General features: G+C 36.3%; 2 protein-coding genes across 2 annotated transcripts in view; one reads left to right on the top strand and one right to left on the bottom strand.

Moving 5' to 3' along the window:
• Positions 1-9327, top strand: part of pcsk2.L (proprotein convertase subtilisin/kexin type 2 L homeolog) — an 84879-nt gene extending 75552 nt beyond the window's left edge. Inside the window, 4 exon segments of the mRNA NM_001085666.1 lie at positions 1212-1427; positions 2295-2395; positions 3683-3910; positions 7220-9327. Coding sequence (NP_001079135.1) covers positions 1212-1427; positions 2295-2395; positions 3683-3910; positions 7220-7706 — 1032 coding nt within the window. The 3' untranslated portion in view covers positions 7707-9327.
• Positions 9328-12502: 3175 nt separating this feature from the next.
• Positions 12503-20466, bottom strand: part of bfsp1.L (beaded filament structural protein 1 L homeolog) — a 39299-nt gene continuing 31335 nt past the window's right edge. The window contains 3 exon segments of the mRNA NM_001092767.1: positions 12503-13936; positions 15941-16026; positions 18763-18983. Coding sequence (NP_001086236.1) covers positions 13032-13936; positions 15941-16026; positions 18763-18983 — 1212 coding nt within the window. The 3' untranslated portion in view covers positions 12503-13031.

Raw genomic sequence — 20466 nt, forward strand, 5'->3', positions numbered from 1 at the left:
GTTTTTAGTAAAAACCCGAATTTTTCAGGATAAAAAAACCTAAAATTTTTCGAGATTTATTATGCCCCGAAGCTGCAAAAAGCTCAAATCTGAAAATACTGTCCTGTCAAGGTCATGTAGAAATCATTGGCCAAGGTTCCTTGAATCATTTGAAGATGTTTTTAGTAGTGATGGGCAAATTTATTCGCCAGGCGCAAATTCACGCGTTTTGCAAAACCGCTGAGAAAATTCGCCAGCATAAAAAAATGGATGCCAGCATCTGTTATTTTGGACACCGGCGCATTTTCGCCAGCAAAATTGGTGCGGCGGCATCCAAAAAACGGACGTCGGCGCCAAAAACGAGATGTCTGTGCCGTTTCGTGAATTTTTCGCCTTTTTGCGAATTTCGCAGGAAATGTGCACATTTTTCGGCAAAGCGACACACCCCAAATTCGCCCATCACTAGTTTTTAGCCTTCATGATTTTCAGGTTATTTGCAGTGGCTTGCGCTCAAAAACTCGATCTATCCGAGGTGTTCAGCAATCTCGAACAATTCGAGTCCCCCCCCTGATTGTATTCATTCAAGTTTTTTTACATTCGTTTTTTTTTCATAAATAAGCAAACATTCAAGTTGGGAGTTTATTATAAAAAAAACTCACAAACTTGACCTTTGATAAATAACCTCCTAATTAACTATTAGTCTAGAGCTCAGCATGTTCCACTCTTTATACACATAAATATTGTGTTTTGTACTGAATCTCTCTCTCTCTCTCTCTCTCTCTAAAACACAAAAAATAATAAATCAAGACCAATTGTACATTATCTCAGCAATATCAATGTCTATATCATGCTAAAAGTTAATTTAAAGGTGAACTGCCCCTTTAAGGCATGTCTATAAAGCAAGTCCCTCAATGCAAGTCCCTCATTTTTTTAAGTAGACATCATATTGAGTCATTATTGATATAGGGGTTCGTTTATAGACACTGGGCAAATTTGCACCTGGGCAGTAACCCATCATAACCAATCAGTGATTAGATTTTTTTCAGTCAGCTGCAGGTTGAACACTGAAATCAATCATCTGATTGGTTGCCACAGGTTACTGCCCAGGTACCCAGTGTTTGTAAATAACCTCCACACCTTATAAGGACCAATGTTGGATGGAAAGCCCTTATATACTGTTAGGCCCATGATATTACCCACATGTAACAAATGGTTGCTTTATTTTCATTTAGGGTCGTGGTGGCAAGGGAAGCATCTATGTCTGGGCATCTGGAGATGGAGGAAGTTATGATGACTGCAACTGTGACGGCTATGCATCAAGCATGTGGACTATTTCCATAAACTCTGCTATTAATGATGGACGCACTGCCCTGTATGATGAGAGTTGCTCCTCAACTCTGGCCTCCACTTTTAGCAATGGTAGAAAAAGAAATCCAGAGGCTGGCGTGGTAAGCTCAAAGTTACACTTACATTCAATATGCCAACTCACACCTTTCAGTATCACATATGAAAGCCTTAATATCCTATATTTAAAGGGGCAGTCTTCTAATAATTAAAAAAAATGTTGTTTCTAAAGGATAACTTATTGTTTTTGCTTTTATCTTTGCTACCTCCTTTTCTCTCCCCCTGTAATTGAAAATGAAAAGGCCACAACAAAAATTAAGGAAAAATGGAAATAAATTCTAGCAGTGTACCAGAATGGTTCAAGGTATCCAAAATGGTAGCTAGTGAAAGAATCTGTATGAGGCGGACTATGCAAGGGATCCAAGCCAGAAAAGCCAATTTCAGGAATAAACACTTTGAGGTGTCCAATTACCCAAGCTGGTTTTGACATGTTGTTTGAAGAACTTGTTTTGTAAAAGAGAACATGAACCATATCAGGATGAAAGAAAAGCTTTGCATTAGCTACTTAGGGTGACCTTTAAAAGATAAATACCAAGGTGGTGCAACATTGCTGCAGTGACTGCTATATATTGTTTTTCAAATGTCACCACTTCAAAAACAACAGAGCCATGCTATATAACTCTCTTTTAAACTCAAGGCTTATAAGAAAGTGTTTTAAATCTTACTTCCATTTATAATAAACATGTTATGCATATGGAAAGATGATGCAACATCTTTAAAGAGGAGACCCAACGACATCTATAGAGGTTTAAAGGTAGTAGCCCTAGAAGCTGGTTTTTAAATGGATAACATGAAATTAAAGTTATATTGATTGGAGGTTTGCCAAAGAAATGAGTCAGATGTGAGTTCAACTCGCTGCTGAATAATTTCACTGCTTAATTAAGCCATACATTTTTAATGTGTGCTTTCAGGCTACAACAGACTTGTATGGAAACTGCACTTTGCGTCATTCAGGAACATCTGCAGCCGCACCAGAAGCAGCTGGAGTATTTGCATTGGCCCTGGAGGCTAAGTATGTTAATCTGACCTTCTTTACAAAACTTTCTTTGTGTACAAATGGGGATGAGATAAATGGAAAACAGGAAATCGACAGACACTGAAGCCTTCCCCCCCCCAAATAATTATAATGTAGGCGTGCAATACATAAATAATACAATAATAATAAATAATTATAATAAAATAGCATACAGATAGTGATCAGATTCAAACAATTCCTGCACTGTGAGAGATTAGTACAGGTACGGGATTCGTTATCCAGAAACCCATTATCGAAAAAGCTCCAAATTACAGAAAAGTCATCTCCCATAGATTCCATTTTATTTAAATAATCCACATTTTTTAAAACGATTTCCCTTCTCTCTGTAATAATAAAACAGTACCTTGTACTTGATCCAAAATAAGATATAATTAGTCCTTATTAGAAGCAAAACCAGTATATTGGGTTTATTTAATGTTTACATGATTTTCTAGTAGACGTAAGGTATGAAGATAGAACCAAATTTTAAGGAAAACCGAAGGTCCTGAGCATTCTGGATAACGGGTCCCATACCTGTACTATCAAGCGGGCCATTGTGCAGTCTAAAACATTTTTATCTGCAACGTTTAAACCTCTTTCACCTATACCAATACGCCTTTACATGATTACAGGGAAATTAATCCCCTATGGGTTTTAACCCTGAAACTCCTGCATAGGCCCCTGCCACCTTCCCAACCAGACTCCCAAACAGTTTCCCAGAATGCAGAGGTGCACAGCAGCCTGGACATCTAAAACAACCTAAAAGGTTTGCGATCCGTTGCCCAAAAAGCTCTGGTCATCTCCCATAGACTTCATTTAATGAAATGATTCAAAATTTAAATCATATTTCCTTTTTTCTATCTAATAGCAAAACAGTAGCTTGTACTTGATCCCAACTAAAATATAATCAACCCTCACTGGAGGCAAAACAATCCTATTGGGTTTATTTAATGTTTTAATGATTATTTAGTAGACTTAGGGGGTTATTTATCAAAGGTCAGATTTTAGAGCTTTGTGAGCTTTTTTTAGACCTCAATTGAACTCACAACTGCAATTTAAGAAAAAACGTAAAAAAAAAATGTAAAAAACTCAAATCAGTGTAGTTGGGGTTAAAAAACTCAAATACTTGAATTGATGGTTTAAGTCTCATCAAAAGAAATTAGTAGGAAATGAATAGCTGAAACACATCAGTAACAAGCTGAATCTGTCTTTTACTATCTGTTATGTATGTTATGTTACTATGTTGTGTAGTTCACAGTGTAACATATTTTGGTATTGCAATAGCCCAGGTCTGACATGGAGGGACTTGCAGCATCTCTCAGTGCTAACATCGAAAAGGAATCAGCTTCACGATGAAGTGCACAAATGGCGTAGAAACGGAGTCGGTTTGGAGTTCAATCATTTGTTCGGCTATGGCGTACTTGATGCTGGAGCTATGGTTAAAATGGCCAACGAGTGGAAAACTGTTCCGGAAAGGTTTCATTGCATTGGAGGAGCCATACAAGAGCCAAGGTATTTCCACTATTCCCAAAGAGAGACCACTTAGCCGCTGAGATGGTAGCATTAACATTTACGCAAAAATATATAAATATATGAAATATTTAATTTGAGTTACTGTTGTAGATCTTTTTAGAAGTTTTATTTATTCATTTCCAATTTTAACAGAAAGAAATGACAGGAGATGCCCAAGTGTAAACGGTGTATCCTGTTTTTTTTTTAGGTTTTTAAATTTCTTTTCAGAAGACCACATAGATGAGGGGTTGCAGTAGCTGACCATAAAAATAAAATTTCATATTGTTTAGGCAGTAATATATAAATATTTTAAATAGTTGTTTTTTTGTGCATGTGAATACTGAATTTCAATTTCTCTCTGGTTGCTAGGTATTCATTTACTATTCAGACTTTTGGAAATCAGAATGGAAGATGAATAGGAAAGACCTGATTAGTAAATAATGAAAGAATAATAGTGAAACTAAAACCATAAAGGGAATCTGTCAGGGGAGAACTTTTTTTTTTTAATTGCTGCAGCTAAAAGCGCTGCTCCAGCAGAATTCTGCACTAAAATCCATTTTTCAAAAAAGCTAACAGATTGTGGAAATCTGCCATGGGGCTAGACATGTTGTTAGTTTCCTAAGTGCCCTCAGTCATGTGTCTTTGTATGTGTATTACACCTCAGTCACCCTTTGCTGCTGCACAGTGAAGAGTGTTGGAGTGATATCACCCTATCCCTTTCCCCCTCTCAGCAGCCTACAAACAGAACAAAGAGAAGGTAACAAGATAACAGCTCCTTGACACAAGATAGCAGCTCCCTGGTAGATACTGGCAGTCAATATTAAAAATCTAAGTCCCACTGAGACTCTTTAGTTACATTGAGTAGGAGACACAATAGCTTATCTGAAAGCACTTTCACTGAGAGCACAGGGTCAGGCAAAATAAATTGGCTGCACTGTAGTTTAGGAATACAATTTTATATAGAGGTAAAGTGAATTATACACTGTAAACAGTGTAATTTAGAAATAAAATCTATACCATAAAAAACCATGACAGAATCCCTTTAAGTGCTATCTATATTTTAGGTCACTGGGGAAAGAAGAGCCTGACAACTTGATAATATTATAAAAAGAGGCAAAATAGGAAGTAATTAAAAATACACGTAGATTCAAATGAAGACCAAAATACGTAGATTCGAATGAAGACCAGCTAAAAAGTGGCATAGGAAAGATCCACATGTATCATAATGTGGGGGTTATTTACTAAATCTTGATTTTTGTGGTAGAGTTTTTTTGGGCAAAAACTTAAATTTGTTGATGAGATTTATTATACCCCGAATCTGCGATGGATTTCATCTGATAATTTGAAACATTTGGGGTTTTTGAGTGGTAACCCGAAAAAAATTGAGCAGTTCAGGGTTTAAAAATCCAAAACATTTGTACCATTCTAGTTTTCACTTGATTTTATCAAGTCTTTTCCCGAACCAAATTTTCTTTTAGTTATTTTATTGATAAAAAAGATAAAATCGTGGATTGGAGTTTGGTCAAGCTAGGATTAATAAAAATGAGATAAATAGGATATTTTGTAAATAACCCCCTGCGTGTTAATTTCAAGATGCAGGTGAGCTGAAAACCTAGCCATAACTACATTGAGTTAAAAATATAAGGGATGAGCCAATATTCACTGGCTTTGTATGAGTCGCATTGATATTACAGCTACTGGGATCCAACTACTCACACCCAGTACTTTTACATTTTCTTTTTGCTACCATGTGTTTGAGATACAGTATTCTAGAAATATAGAACTGCTGATATAATTCCCATTCTCAAGTCATTATCAGCTATTAAGCATGCCTTATTTTCACATGAAGAATCATACAATCACCCATAGTTAGCCCTATCCATTAGCATGTTATTTAGTAACAGGTAATTGTTTTCTTGGTTCTTAATAAGCTTTCAGAATTCTAAGTCTATATTTAGTCCTGCAAGCATTTTCCATGATGCACCGTAGCAACCCTGCCAATTAGTGGAAACAACCTGGGAAGAATTTGCAGTCTATAACAATAGTTGTTAGGAAACTGCATTAATATTTCAATAGTTCAAGTAACCTTTTTGGCATTAGAAGAAGAATAGGAATTATTTCTTGTAATTATGTGAAATGTGTAGATCCCTTGACAACTCAAACTGATTAAAAAAAAAACTTGAAACAAGGGAAATTGTATTCGATTCAAGACTTAATAAATTCACAGTGAAGGGAAAATTCTTGTAACTCTCAGAAAAATTCATTGCGCATTATTACAATCAATTAATTTGTATCAAACATCGTGAAACATTCATATGGTCAAATTTATAGTGAATCCACTGAACAGTAAATAAATGTAAAGTGCTTCCAATTAATAAAGTGCCCTGTGTTATTCATGTTGAGCAAACATCCTGTGTTATAATATTCTAAAACGTAACATTTAATAGTTAAAAGCATTGGAACAATTAATTCATGGGGATGTAATGTTGATGGTCAAAAATTTTTGGATCAACACTGTTCGGACACCCATTGACTTTAACACCAGCGTCAAAATTGACGCGAGCGTCAAAATTGACGCGATCGTCAAAATTAGAGTGGGCTTCAAAATTTACGTGGGCGTCAATTTTCGAGTTTCACAAATTTTTTGCCAAAGCGAAATGGGAGAAACTCGTCCATCACTAGTGATAATTAATCCCATCTAGATCATGACATCCGCCAAAAAAAAACCCTTACTACATAAACTTGCTGTATGGGAGGTATAGAAACAGCGATCAAAGTGCATGATTTCAGTTTAAAAAATACACAGTACAACCGGTATTCATTAACATAAATAACCAAATCTGCCAATAAAGTATATTGGGGTTCACCGATATGCCATAGGGATGACTCTAACACTTTTGTCCTTCAGAGGCACCTAAATGTATATTGGCCTTATTAGGTGTCTCTGAGAGGACAGAAGTATTAGCGGTCATCCCTATGGCATATAGGTGAAATCCAATATACTTAAATATATTTAAATGTTTTTTTATTGACTTATGGTATGGAGATCCAAATAACAGAAAGACCCCTTATCCAGAAAACCCTAGGTATCCAGCATTCTGGATAATAGGTCCTGTACCTGGACATAGTTTCATAAATATGCAAAATTTTACAGAGCAATGTGTGGCAATGTACTTGGCTTTCAAATAGGCCCCATGTAGAACCCCTTAAATGAGAAACTTTCTCAATTTGGGTTAATCTGCCGCTGTTGTCTATTTGTGAATACATAAATATTGTATTTAATACATATTTTTATCTATTCATTTATAGGAAAATACCTTCTGATGGGAAGCTGATCCTTACTCTTTCAACTGATGCCTGTGAAGGAAAAGAAAACTTTGTTCGCTACCTGGAGCACGTTCAAGCAGTTATAACCGTCAATTCCACTCGGCGAGGGGACTTGAACATCAACATGACATCACCAATGGGAACTAAGTCCATTTTATTAAGTCGTCGTCCTAGGGATGACGACTCAAAAGTTGGTTTTGATAAATGGCCATTTATGACAACACACACATGGGGGGAAGATCCAAGAGGGACTTGGGTTCTAGAAGTTGGGTTTGTTGGGAGCATACCAGAGAAAGGTGTTTTAAAAGAATGGACACTGATGTTACACGGCACTCAAAGTGCCCCCTATATAGACCAAATAGTTAGAGATTATCAGTCTAAGTTAGCAATGTCCAAGAAAGAAGAGCTGGAGGAGGAACTAGATGAAGCAGTAGAGAGAAGTCTCAAGAGCCTTTTGAGCAAGAACTAGCACTATTCTGCATGTCTGTATTATGTTTATATTCTCCATTATTTTCTGTTAATCTTTTCAACACCTTTACCAAGTATAATTTCCTCGCTGTGTTACAGTAATGGAATCTTTCTAGATATTTTCTTTTGTGTAGAAAAAAAATAAATATATAAATATATATATATTTTTACAATTTGACCCCTAATAACAATTTCAAATTATAATATGCAATCTGTGCCAGTGTATTATTTTTTGCTTGTTTCATAATACTTTCGTTGCTGAGCAACAGAAACCAAGGCGATATTTATCATCGGTTTCAACACTACACAATTTTGAAGTTTTACCGGATACTACTTTGAAATTGTGTATGCAAATGTATTTTGATACTAAAAACAAGAATTCCAGTCATTAATCCTCAAACGTCTCTGAGATTCATATTATCATATAATTAGAGAATAGTATATATTATAAGATTCATTTAGAAATCGAATTGTTAAAACTGCCAGTTAACATTTTCATCCAAGCACAATAATTGTAAACAGGGTTGGAGCTATTGTTTAGGGGGACCCATCCATTACAGGAGGGTTAGGGCCCAAATCTGAGCTAACGTAAGTCATGTAGCTAAGTTATGACCCAACCTGCAGCCCTCTAGCTATTCAACTATATCCACCAAATTTTGGTGGTTATTAGTGATGGGCGAATAAATTTGGCAGGCGCAAATTCGCGGCGAATTTCCATGTTTTGATGCCGGTGAATAAATAAACTACAGCAAGAATTTGCAGGTAAAAATTCCGCCATGTCAAAAAAAAATTGTCGCTCGTCAAAATTGATGAGCATTAAAATAATTTTGACGCCCATTGACTTCAATGTGTTTCGTGAATTTTTCACCATTTCCCAAATTCCACGGAACACATTTGCCCATCACTAGTGGTTATCAGTGGTATCCTGGGTATTGTAATCAAGAAAAGTAAAGTAAAGGGAAACCAGTAGGTCGATCCTCCCCTGATGAACATGGCCTTAGGCTGAATTAGTCTTACAGGCCATGGAACTCAGAAGTGTTTTTTCATAAAACACAGGTTAATTGACATCACTAAGCACTGATTATAAATGATAGCATCACTAAGCACTGTTCATAAGTATATCTTTTACAGGTTTATTGTGACTTTTTTTGTATTATACAGAAATAACTAACAAATCTGACACATTTGCTCTATTGTGTACTTATATCAACATTTTTCCCCAAGGAAATGCCCCCTCTACTCTACCCTAAATCAGTCTTGCTTATTTATTACCTCAAAGTAATGATAAGGAAGGACAAGGAATATCCTACACCCTGTACTGTAAGGATTCTCTTCATGTCTACTGTCATAAAGTATATGTATAAAGGTATATTAAATTAAACATTTTATATGTGGACAGATGTATTTTATTTGGAGATATTATAATAACCAAAGTAATAGTTTTATTTTGTGTCTAAGAAGGAAAAAAAACAATGGCCACATGCATGTGTATTTAATAAATAACATAGAATATTTGTTTTCAGATTTTAAAAAAAAACATTCTGTGAAAATATCAGATGATCCTGTAGAGCTGATTTGCATTCTTGTTTTGTCAGAATATTAAATGTCTTATGTAGCAAGAATCATTAAAATGTTGGTTTATATTTCTTACAGATTATCAACCGTTTTCATTAGTTTCAATTTACAAAATCATTTTCTACTTATACTTGCCCTTAGCCTTATTGTGAATTTAGAATACTGAAAGTGAGACAGAAGTGTTTTCATCAAACTATATACAGTATTTAGGGCCTTATTTAATTTTTGAAATAAAAAAGTCCAACCAAACTAGAATCCACAATTGGACATTATTTATTATTTAAAAAAGCACGGGGACAAACACGGCTTTTACCCGAAAACCGGAATTTTGCAGATTTTTGCTAGAAAACTCAGGCACAGACCACAGAAACTTCCAAATAGAATAGGGACCTCTCCCAGTGACTTATATACAACCTTGGCAGGTCTGAGATGCTGGATTGTCTGACTTTTTGAAGCCTCTGGGTTTAATAAATCCCGAAAAAAAAAATTTTTCACTAAAAATTCAGATTTTATTGTAATAAAAATAAAACACAATTTTTTTAAGTTTTTAGCATAGGTTGGGCAAGTTGTTTGTACGTCTTTATTATAAATGTTGGTGCAAATGCTTGAAGTTACCACTTTTTATTACTAATGTCCAGGGAACCTTAATAAAGACAAGAGAGAAAATATAATGCCCTACACATGAGTCCACTGTAAAATGAATGTTCCATATGTTAGGATATGTCTGGAGAAAACCAGTTACCCAAAAAAAAGTTTGTTAGGACTTTTGCAGGGCATCCCTTAAAAAAGGGAAAAAGTCCCCAGAGTTTTTTGAACTTTAATGCATTTTCGGCACACAGGATATGATGTAAGTGACAGAGGACTGAGGAAGATCTAGCTACATTTAAGCACTTCGCCTGGTCTGAGGTCGTGAAGTCAAAACTGGCAAAAGAGGTAAGGTTCAGTAAAATCTGCACTTCACTGAATTTGTGGAGTAACAACCATCCGCCAGAGTGAAAAGTCGCCTGGCGATAGAGTGTGAATTAACGCTAGTGATGATCTCTTTTACTAGCGAATTGATACCTGCACCTGTTGTGCATGTGATTTATGGCGAAAAGTCGCTAGCATTAGCCACTTTGCCCTTTAGTAAATCTTCCCCAAAAAGCGTAATGCATTCAAGTTTTGTGACACATTGATATTTTATATGAATTTTTACTTCTCTACTGATGTAATGGAATAGTTTTCTAACCTTATCAAGCTTGTTTATAGATCTGCCTATTTGCAAATTAAAGCACTTTAAGGTCTTGGGTCTAGTTTGCAATCTATACGGAACACTTTTACTTACAGTTAGTGATGGACGAATAAATTCGCAAGGCGCCAGGCAAAAAATCTTCCAATTCTGGCTGTGTGTCAGAATAGTCATGCGCATAAAAATTGTCACGTGTCAAAATTATTCGGACGCCCATTGACTTTAATGCAGTTGGGCAAAATAGGTGCGGCTGTCAAAATAATTTTGACGCTCATTGACTTTTTCGGTGAAGCGAAACGGGACAAATTCGCCCAGTATCTCTCGCATTACAGTAATGTCACTTATTAGACACAGTCTAAAGGCAAATATTGGGGGAATACGCGGCTACATCTTTCATTTGTTGTTTTGTTTCTGGCTTTCATGACATCATCCCTTTATGTGCAATTCCTCATTAAACATCAGCAAACAGAGGCATCTTCTTGATCAATGTAGATGGAGCCAAACTGCAATTAATATAAACTGTGACCTTCAGCAGAACAGTGGCAAATGCTTCAGTACTTCAACCACCCCTACAAGGTGTACCCATAAGCCAGGTTAATAAAGGAAGGAACTGGAACTGTAAAATATGTTTTAATGCTAGGTTCAACATCTCTAGTTATTGTACCCAAAATATTGTGCAGCTATGGTCACAACTGTATGCTGGACTTTTGCAAGATGAGGATTTCGTTACTAAATAAACCTAAACATTGCACAGGTGTAGAATGGCCTGCTTTATCTATACCATGTAGACCTAATTTACTCATGCCAATATTACTTGTAATGTACCTTCAACATGTACAAAAGCCCAGTTCATAAATGTGGTCAATCTAAGGGGCCCATTTACTAACAATTGAATTTAGAATTTTCCACCAATCTCTAAAAATGTGTCGTTTTCCCATTTTTTTTAAAAAGAATTTGAGATTTATATAAGTGTAAAATCCATGAAAACCTCTAATACAAAACTTTGCCAGGTAAAAGTTGTAGAAAACTACTTGACTTAGACTTTAAATTTAAAATGTACACTCCTTCCTCAATTCACATTGTTAGATCTTAGAAATTCTATTTGCTTTTAGGATCTGAACAAATAGTTCGGGTTTAGGAGGGTTGTGAATTTTTTACAGCACTTTTGCCGCCCCTGGTAACTAATGGGGCACTGCCACATCATTGACACAGCGCCCCTGTATCAAGACACCAGCAACATGAGTTCAGACATTTTCGATGATTTTATATTGATGTTTTTTAAAATGTTATTGGTTGTCCTTTAATAGGTTCTTAATATGTGAAGCACCTTTCTCCTTTAAGTATATGGTTTATATAGTGAATAAAGTACCCCCTCTTGTAAAATATAAGGATATTATAAGTTACCGAGGAGTTTCATGACCATATAAAAACACGAGGCCGAAGGCCGAAGGTAACTTCTCATATCCTCATATTTTACAACTGGGGGTACTTTATTTATTATAATACACAAATTTCAATGAGTCATGTGACTGAAATGACATCAGAACTCCCCGTTTATAACTGATGACATCAGAACTCCCCGTTTATAACTGATGACATCAGAACTCACCGTTTATAACTGATGACATCAGAACTCACCGTTTATAAGGATATAATTTACAAGATATTCATGGCTTTTGTGTATTATATAAATATATACTGAACACTGTCAGAGATATCTGCACAAGGAGACTCTAGTGTAAACGTGACCATGCAAAATTCTTTATTTTGAAGAATACAATTATCTAAGATTTTCCTGTTTTCTTGTCTTAATAAAATTTTGAAATTGACTTTTTGTCACGGTTTATTTCCGTTGTATCATATTTCTGCTCATGCTGTAGAAAGACAAATATTGGCACTGCGTAGACGGCTAATAAGTACTACACAAAGACTGGTATTGTTGACTGGTAAAAAGATGCTTTGAGGCAGGTAGAAGAATGACAACACATTTGTTATGCGTGCTCAAGGAATTCGATTTTTATTTGGATGCAAATTAACCAGATGTCACATGTATTTACATCAGTTTACTGAGCTGCTGAAATAGAATCTGCAGAATTGTCTAAAGAAATGTTTACATTTTAATTTTATAAATAAAACTGAAAATGGGTAAAGTAGAACAATCTCCATGCAGAGTCAGGGTCAGACTGGGATTCACCGGGGCTGCTGCTTAGGGCCCCCATGCTGCAACCCCTTTCCAGCCCCCCTGCCCCTACCATTTTTTCCTACTTGTGGAGGGAGTTCAGGGAGCAGCAGTTACAGTGGATCTGGGCTATGGGCCCCACAAGGGCCCCAGTGTCCCGTTGGCCCAGTTCAACCCTGTGCAGAGTAATTCATTCCATTCTGTTTGACCCATAAGTGTATACAGTTATCATCAAAATATAATGTCCTTGATAATTATTCTTATTTGGATATGAAATAATTCTTCCTAAAATAGCTGAAATCAATTAATTAGGTGTAACATCTGCAGTTTTATAAATCAACTCCTTATTTTTTCCTTGTTTTCTCAATCAGAGTTTCTACAACTGTTGCTGTTTCTTCGTAACTCTTCATGCTGTCATTGGAGGTCTTTTCAACTGACTCTTCAACCTCAACTTTTTCATAGCTCATGGAATGCAAGCAATCTGTATCTTTGAAAGCTTTTGATGCCATATCCTCATTATTTGGGCCAGTATAATACATCTGAGGCTGCCCATGATCATACTTATTGCCTCCATCTGGTATAATAATAATTGGCAGAGCTTTAGCTCTATCTTTGCCCCTTGTTTGCTTTCCTTTCTTATTTTTTCTTTCATCTTCATCATCAAACCTTGATACATCTTCTGGCTTTTCAGGATGTTTATCTTTCATATTTGCCTCATCGTCTCCACTGTCTGAAGGTTCAGAAGGTTCGGGCAGCTCAGGAATAGGTACGATGTCATTACCTGGCATCACACCCTGGATGATGCTAACACTTATCCTACCACCGGTCTGAGTGGTAGATGAATAGAAGCAAGGGTCCTCATAACTGGATTGGCCTGTTACAAGAACATAACGACTCTTTGCAAACAATTCAGCTGTGGGTTCTGGAATTGTATAGGTGATCATTCTTCCCCTTACCAAATCATATAGTTTATTAAATGCTTTACTTATCTGTGCCCCATCGGGTACATCTTCTTCACTCACACCAGGTTTAAAAGAATCCAATTCTGCTTCACCAAGTGTAGAGTAATCATGTTTACTTTCCCTGGGGCTCTTCTCTATGCTACTTTGGATTTTCTCACAAACGTTATGTTTATTGTCAATATCACTAATATCTATGCATGGTATCTCTTTTCTTTTTAACATTTTTCTTTGAAAACCCTTTTGTCTTGGCTTTGCTGTAGCAATATCTTGTATAGCCAGTGTGATATCTGCAAAAAAGTACATTATGTCTGTTACACAAACATGGGTTTAAGTGATGCATAACCACAGCAATGATATAACATTTCTATAATCTATCTATCTATCTATCTATCTATCTATCTATCTATCATCATCTGTCAAAATATCTTTCTATCAAAACCGGTAGATATGGATTAACTACAGTATGAACCTGGTCTAAAACAGGATAGCTATCTGCCAAATTATGTTTCTTTCAAAATAAGTAGATATGGATAAATAGTAGACCAGCACTATAAGACTAAGCATAGACAGACTGCTAGAGGAGACTAAAGAATGTCACATTGTATTCTTCAAACCTTTCAACTTTTAGAAAATCTCAATACTCTAACATTCCCCTATGAGGGCTAAGAATAAAAAATGGTATCATTTCCCATATACAGAAATGTTCTGACATCTGAATATAAAAGGAATTTTTTATCAGTAAATGTTAAGTAAATTCAGAATATATTGCACAGGAAGTACACAAGTTGCGACTTAGGCTCTTCCCCTTTGTATACCAACTCACCCACACCAATATTAATAGTTCTGTACGGGGCTTTGACTTTTGTTTTTTTTTTTTACATTCCAAGGGGTGTGAATTGTGTCATGAAATCCTAGCAAGAACGGGTACTATTGAGTAAAAACTTTTCAACTCATGTTAAGGCTAGACTGCACTTCTCCAGAAGGGTATACTCTGTATTTTTAGGCTCTCAATTTATATATACGCCAATCTAAACTTTAATTTCTTTTCTACCTTATATTCAATTTTTGTTCTTTATGTTTTTCCATATTTTTTTTTCGATTTTATTGTTTCTTTTGTATTTTAATATTGACAAGGTTGTGGCCAGTATTCAGTCTATGATTATGTGCCAGCAGGCATGAAATATGTAAGGCTTTTTGCAGGACATGTTTTTGGAATAAACAACTTGTGCTTTACTTGGCCTGATTAAATGCCAGCATCAAAAAACACACAAGGCTTTCCTTCTGGACATGTTTTTGGAATAAACCACTTCTGATTTATTTGGCCTGTCTGTGGAATGACAGCCTGTGTGTATTTGTATGGTGAATTGCTCCCCTAGCTGAAGGTTAAGGGCTTGGCAGCCAGATCCCCCAAGTCAATGGTGAGCTTTCTACTTTATAATCTGTGATTGGGGATCCCCTTTCCTTATTTATTATAAAGAAGAACATAAAAAAAAGTTTGACTGAAACATGACTGGTCTACATGACAGTAAGAAAAGCTCTTCTATAAATGAATTTATACTTTATACCCTCTATCCCTTGGCTGTTTACATCAAATTTTGGCTACCAATCATGTGGCATTGATACACTCTCATTACAGACAACACATTTTTATATTGGAGGCCTATTCAACAATATTACAATTTGTGTAGTTTTAGAGTATTTTTCTACACTCACATTTTAAAATGCTTATTTATTAAAAATTCAAATTTGATTGAATGAAATGGTGGAAAAAGTTTACAAGCTCAAAAAAACATTAAAAAAATTGAAGGGAAAAAATTGCTTACATTTTGCTTAGAAAAATGCCCATTGACATGAACTTGGCAGCTTTTTGAGGTTGAGTTTTTAAATTTGAGCTTTTTGTGCTTAATACTTCTCTCAAATTCAAGTTTTTGTAATGCTAGTTTGGCATTGTGAGTTTAGCTCAATAAATCACAACTAAAAATCGAATTCAAGTGTTGATAAATCACCCACTTATTCTATAGTTACATCATATGCAATAACCCTCTACAGATTTTCCAAGTAATACAGAGTCCAGTAGACGAGCCCCCCTAATAGTCCCCGTCCCCAAGTAAGGATTGTTTTAATCTCTTCTAGCAGTCTGTCTATGCTTTGTATGTTTGTGCTGGGATTCCCATGTTAATGTATACCTATTAAACACATATTAATCATTGTACCCACACAATTACAGTTTCCAATTTGTCATGCATTTGTCTTCTTTTTTTTTCTGCCACAAGAAACTTTGTAATCATTACCTCTTCCTCTTGTTGCTGACATCTGAGAGGATTTGAAACTTTGCATAAAAAGAGTAATTGGAGTTCCAACTATTGCCGAGTTTAATCTAAAACAGAGAAACAGAATTTCTATATAACATATTAGACATGCATGCAGAGGATAATACTGTCTACTTAATGAACAGGTATGGGATCCTTTATCTGGAAATCCATTATCATGAAAATTCCAAATTATGGGAGGGCCATCTCCTATAGAGTCAATTTTAAGCAAATCATTTCAAATATTTTTATCATTTTCGTTTTCTCTGTAATAATAAAACAGCAGCTCGTACTTGATGGTAACCTTCCTTTCCCCATTCCTATTGGGTGCATTTAATGTTTACATGTCTTTTAGCAGACTTAGGGAGCGAAGATCCCAATATTGGAAAATCCCCAGTCCAAAGCATTCTGGATAACAGATCCTATATCTGTATTTTAAACTGAAAAAAGAGCAACATTCACTGCCTGGAATAATATAATGACTTAAGTTACCAACAGAAAATATGTTTAAGAGAACACTTCAGAGAGCTCAATGGTATCATTGATCCTGACGCCAGTTAAGTCGGTGACCCCTCTATAAATTGGTGCCTGTTAAGTACCCCTTAATGCCTGCTGACCATGGGTGGTAACAAGGGGCCAAAAAAGCAGGTGGAAGATTCGCAGAGATTGGATTGTGAGACATCCTGTCCAAGATGTTGTTGCACCTCCATCTTCACTGCCCATGCTGGATGAGAACCCTCAAGAAGCTGCCACAGCACCAGTACTCACAGCAATAACTACCAGCCAAGCCACACTCACCACACACATAAAGGAGGTCAAGATAGATCTCTCTCTCGGTGGCTCAGAATGAGCTTGGTACATTTCTAATTCTATGCCACACACTCACAATGAGTTTGCAGCGCCTCTTAGATGCCTCAATCTCCATAAAATACCAGCACTGTGTTTGCACATTGTGATTAAAATGGGAAACCTCTTGCCTTCCTTGCCAGGCCACCTCACTGTACCACTGCCATCACCAAAATAATCTCCTCTAATGGAGTGGTGATGACCTCTCCTGCTGAGATAACCCTAGAATTCAGCAAGTTCTACTCTACCCTATATGACTACCTCAACACGATTCCTACTCTCAACATCTAATGAGTTTGCTCTAGTCAACTCACAACTGGAACTGTACAAGCTTACCTGCCTAGCTAGAGGATGCCCAAGTAAATTTGATAACATATGGACCCCATGGCTCAAATTGCCCACCACCTCTACCAACTAATGAACGCTATCTTCAGCCAATTCCACCCCCTTCTCTCTCCATTTTTCCTCCATTCTTTCTTTCAATCCTTGTTACATAAAAATCAAACTATTAAAAAAAATTAAATGCATGACTGGGGAAAATATACAGGCATGAGACCTGTTATACAGAATGCTCAAAACCAGGTTTTTTTGGATAAAGGGATATTTCCGTAATGTGGATCACGATACTTTAAGTCAACTAAAAAATCAATTAAACCCAATAGGACTGTTTGCATCCAATAAGGATTAATAATATATTTACTGGGTCGAGTTCAAGGTACTGTTTTATTATTACAGAGAAAAAGGAAATACGTTTTAAAATGTGGACTTATTTGATTAAAATGGAGTAAATGGGAGTGGCCTTCCCAGAAGTCTGAGCTTTCTGGATAACAGGTTTCCAGATAATAGATCCCTTACCTGTATTACCCCAGTTGTTTATCTACATGAAATAGATTATCCTTTCATAATTATTGTTATGTGTAATTTGTTTAAAAACCAACAGTATTTTATTTATTTCCTGGTATTTGTATTGTGCCAACACATTTACACAGCACTTTACAGAGATTATACATCATTCACATCAGTCCCTCCCCCAGTGAAATGAACAGTTTAAGGTCCCCATTAGTGATGGGCAAATAAATTAGCCAGGCGCGAATTCGCAGTGAATTTCCGTGTTTCACCATCGGCGAATAAATTTTCGAAACCCCCGCAAAAATTCGCTGGCGAGAATTCGCCGGCCTCCAGAAAATGTTGAAAGTCGATTGCGTCAAAACCATTGCGTGTCAACACTATTCGGACGCCCATTGACTTTAATGCTGGTGTCAAAATTGATGTGAGTGTCAAAATTGATGCAAATTGACGTGGGCGTCAATATTGATGCTGGCGTCAAAATTCATCGTTTGGCAAATTAAGCAAAATTTTCTGCAAAGCCAAACGGGAGAAATTCGCCCATCATTAGTCCCCATTCCTAATTTACCTGCCTGTGTTTTTGGAATATGGAAGGAAAACAAAGTAACTGGAAGAAACCCATGTATAGAACAAGTAAAACAGAAAATACCATTGCAGGGATTGCCCAAGCCAGAATTAACTCTGGACCCCAGCACTACAAGGCAAAAATGCAGCATTGTGTGCTGCACTAAAATGGTCACAAGGTGGCGCTGTGAAAATTGGCTAAGATTAGACTTAATTTCAATGACATAGGCTGTTGTGTTACTGCACTTTGTTGTTTCTGTTTCAGAAACCTTCCAACATATTGTTCTTGGTCTTCCCCGCTGTTAATTGTGCTTTGTGTTACCCCTGAGTGATTCACAAGTAAATCTTCTAAATAAAGACCCCTTCTTAGCCAATATGCTGCAGTATAACTATATAGAATTCTAATACAAATAAAGATTTGTGATACCATCAGCAATAAAATAATTAATATGCCGAGGAAGAGTCCTTCTTCGGACTCTGCTGATAATTTCTATTCTAGTAGATGGTGCTGTACAAAGAAATTGTGCCGCATTGCTTAGCAAACCTACCTGTTATCCTCATTCTCAATGATACGTTTATACCTCTCAAGTTCATGCTCTAAGGATTGCTGATATATGGCTAGATGGCGACAATCATTCGTTAACGTTTCCTGTGACTTTTCCGCTTCCTCCATTCCTTTCTTGAGGACTTCAATCTGATCATTGTACAGCTGTATTTCATCGTCATAACTCTCCTGCGTGCTCTTAATGGTTTGCTCCAGCATCAAGGTCTGTACAAAATGAAGCACAACACCAGGGGTCATTTATAAAGTTAGTGCAGCGCATATTTATTCGCCAATGGTTGTACTGCACATGCTTTTTCCTGTACGCTAATATATTGCACTGTTCTGCTCCTCTTACCGTTTTTTTGCGAATTTGAATAAATTTTCGCAAATGGCTCGCAAATGACACAGGTGCTTGCGTGAGTGCGCCCGCTGAGCGAAGTTGTTGTGCGCAAAAATATCACAGCAACTTAAATTCGTAATTTACAAAACTGTTTTCTCCGCCACCAAAGTCGTGACGTAATTCAAACACCATTTCCAATTTTTTTTACATATTTAAAAAGCTCTTATAGACATTTGCATTGCGAAAAAAAAAAATCACAATTCTATTTGCACACTCTTATTCAGCTTTATAAATATAACCATGCGCAGGGCACATAAATTGACTGTGCAAAATAAATGAGCCCCACTGGCATTCTCAGTACGTATCTACATGGTGCAATCACTTCTACATGTATATGGCCCTTTTGTGGATAAATCAAGTTGGAATAATGTCGGTTGGGCCCAGTGTAGCAGTCATATCATTATTTAGGCTAACAGAATCCTCTCAAAAGAGAATAGAATATTTTTTTTGGTTTTTAAAAATTACTGGTGAGCACAACTTTCCCTTGTTTGTTATAGTTCTACAAGAGCAGTGACCAGCTCCATTTTGTAGCTCCCACCCCCTCCAACTATAGTCAGGTGATCCCACTGGTGTCTAATAAAAGGGCAGCCAAGTCTGGGAGTTTTACTTTGAAAGCAGCTAGTAAGTTGCAGGTAAAACTTAGTCCCTTTGTAAAATGTATAATGAAGCAATAGAATTCTTAATGAATCAGATAAAATTGAGCATAGGACTGGCCAGATATGGGATGACTTTGACGTAGTTGGCCAGCTTAAATATATTGCAATATATGGACAACAATCCCTGTTTTGTTTAAAGGGTAAGGCATTTTTCAGTAGCAGTATGTGTGTGTGTTTGTGTTTATCACTGGCTAGCCATCCAGTATTTTTGTCCTTCAAAGAGTTGTATTCTCTTATTATTAGTCTTTCCTGCATTGGCAGATGTAAATCTGTTTTTGTATTCTTCAAATTCAATTGACCTTGTGGGGTTAATATACTAAGATAAACTTAAATTCAGGAAAATGCTTAAAATGGCTGTTATTCAAAAGTACAGTGGCATGAGAACAAAAATACACAAGATGGCGCCATGATACCTAGATATAATGCAATTCTGCGGAAACCATTTACTCACCAACTGTTATTATAACAAAAGGAAAGAAATGGTCGCTACATAACATTTCTTCATACAAAAAGCACATGATACACTCTTAAAGAAATATATCTTCCTCAGTAATGCCATTCTTGGACCTGCACATTTTTTTAAAAAAAATCTGTGCTGTAAATTAATTTGAGTTGTTCTTCAAGCTCAAGTTAAAACCCAACATATATAATG

The sequence above is a fragment of the Xenopus laevis genome, chromosome 5L (assembly GCF_017654675.1).
Source record: "Xenopus laevis strain J_2021 chromosome 5L, Xenopus_laevis_v10.1, whole genome shotgun sequence".
Taxonomy (NCBI): domain Eukaryota; kingdom Metazoa; phylum Chordata; class Amphibia; order Anura; family Pipidae; genus Xenopus; species Xenopus laevis.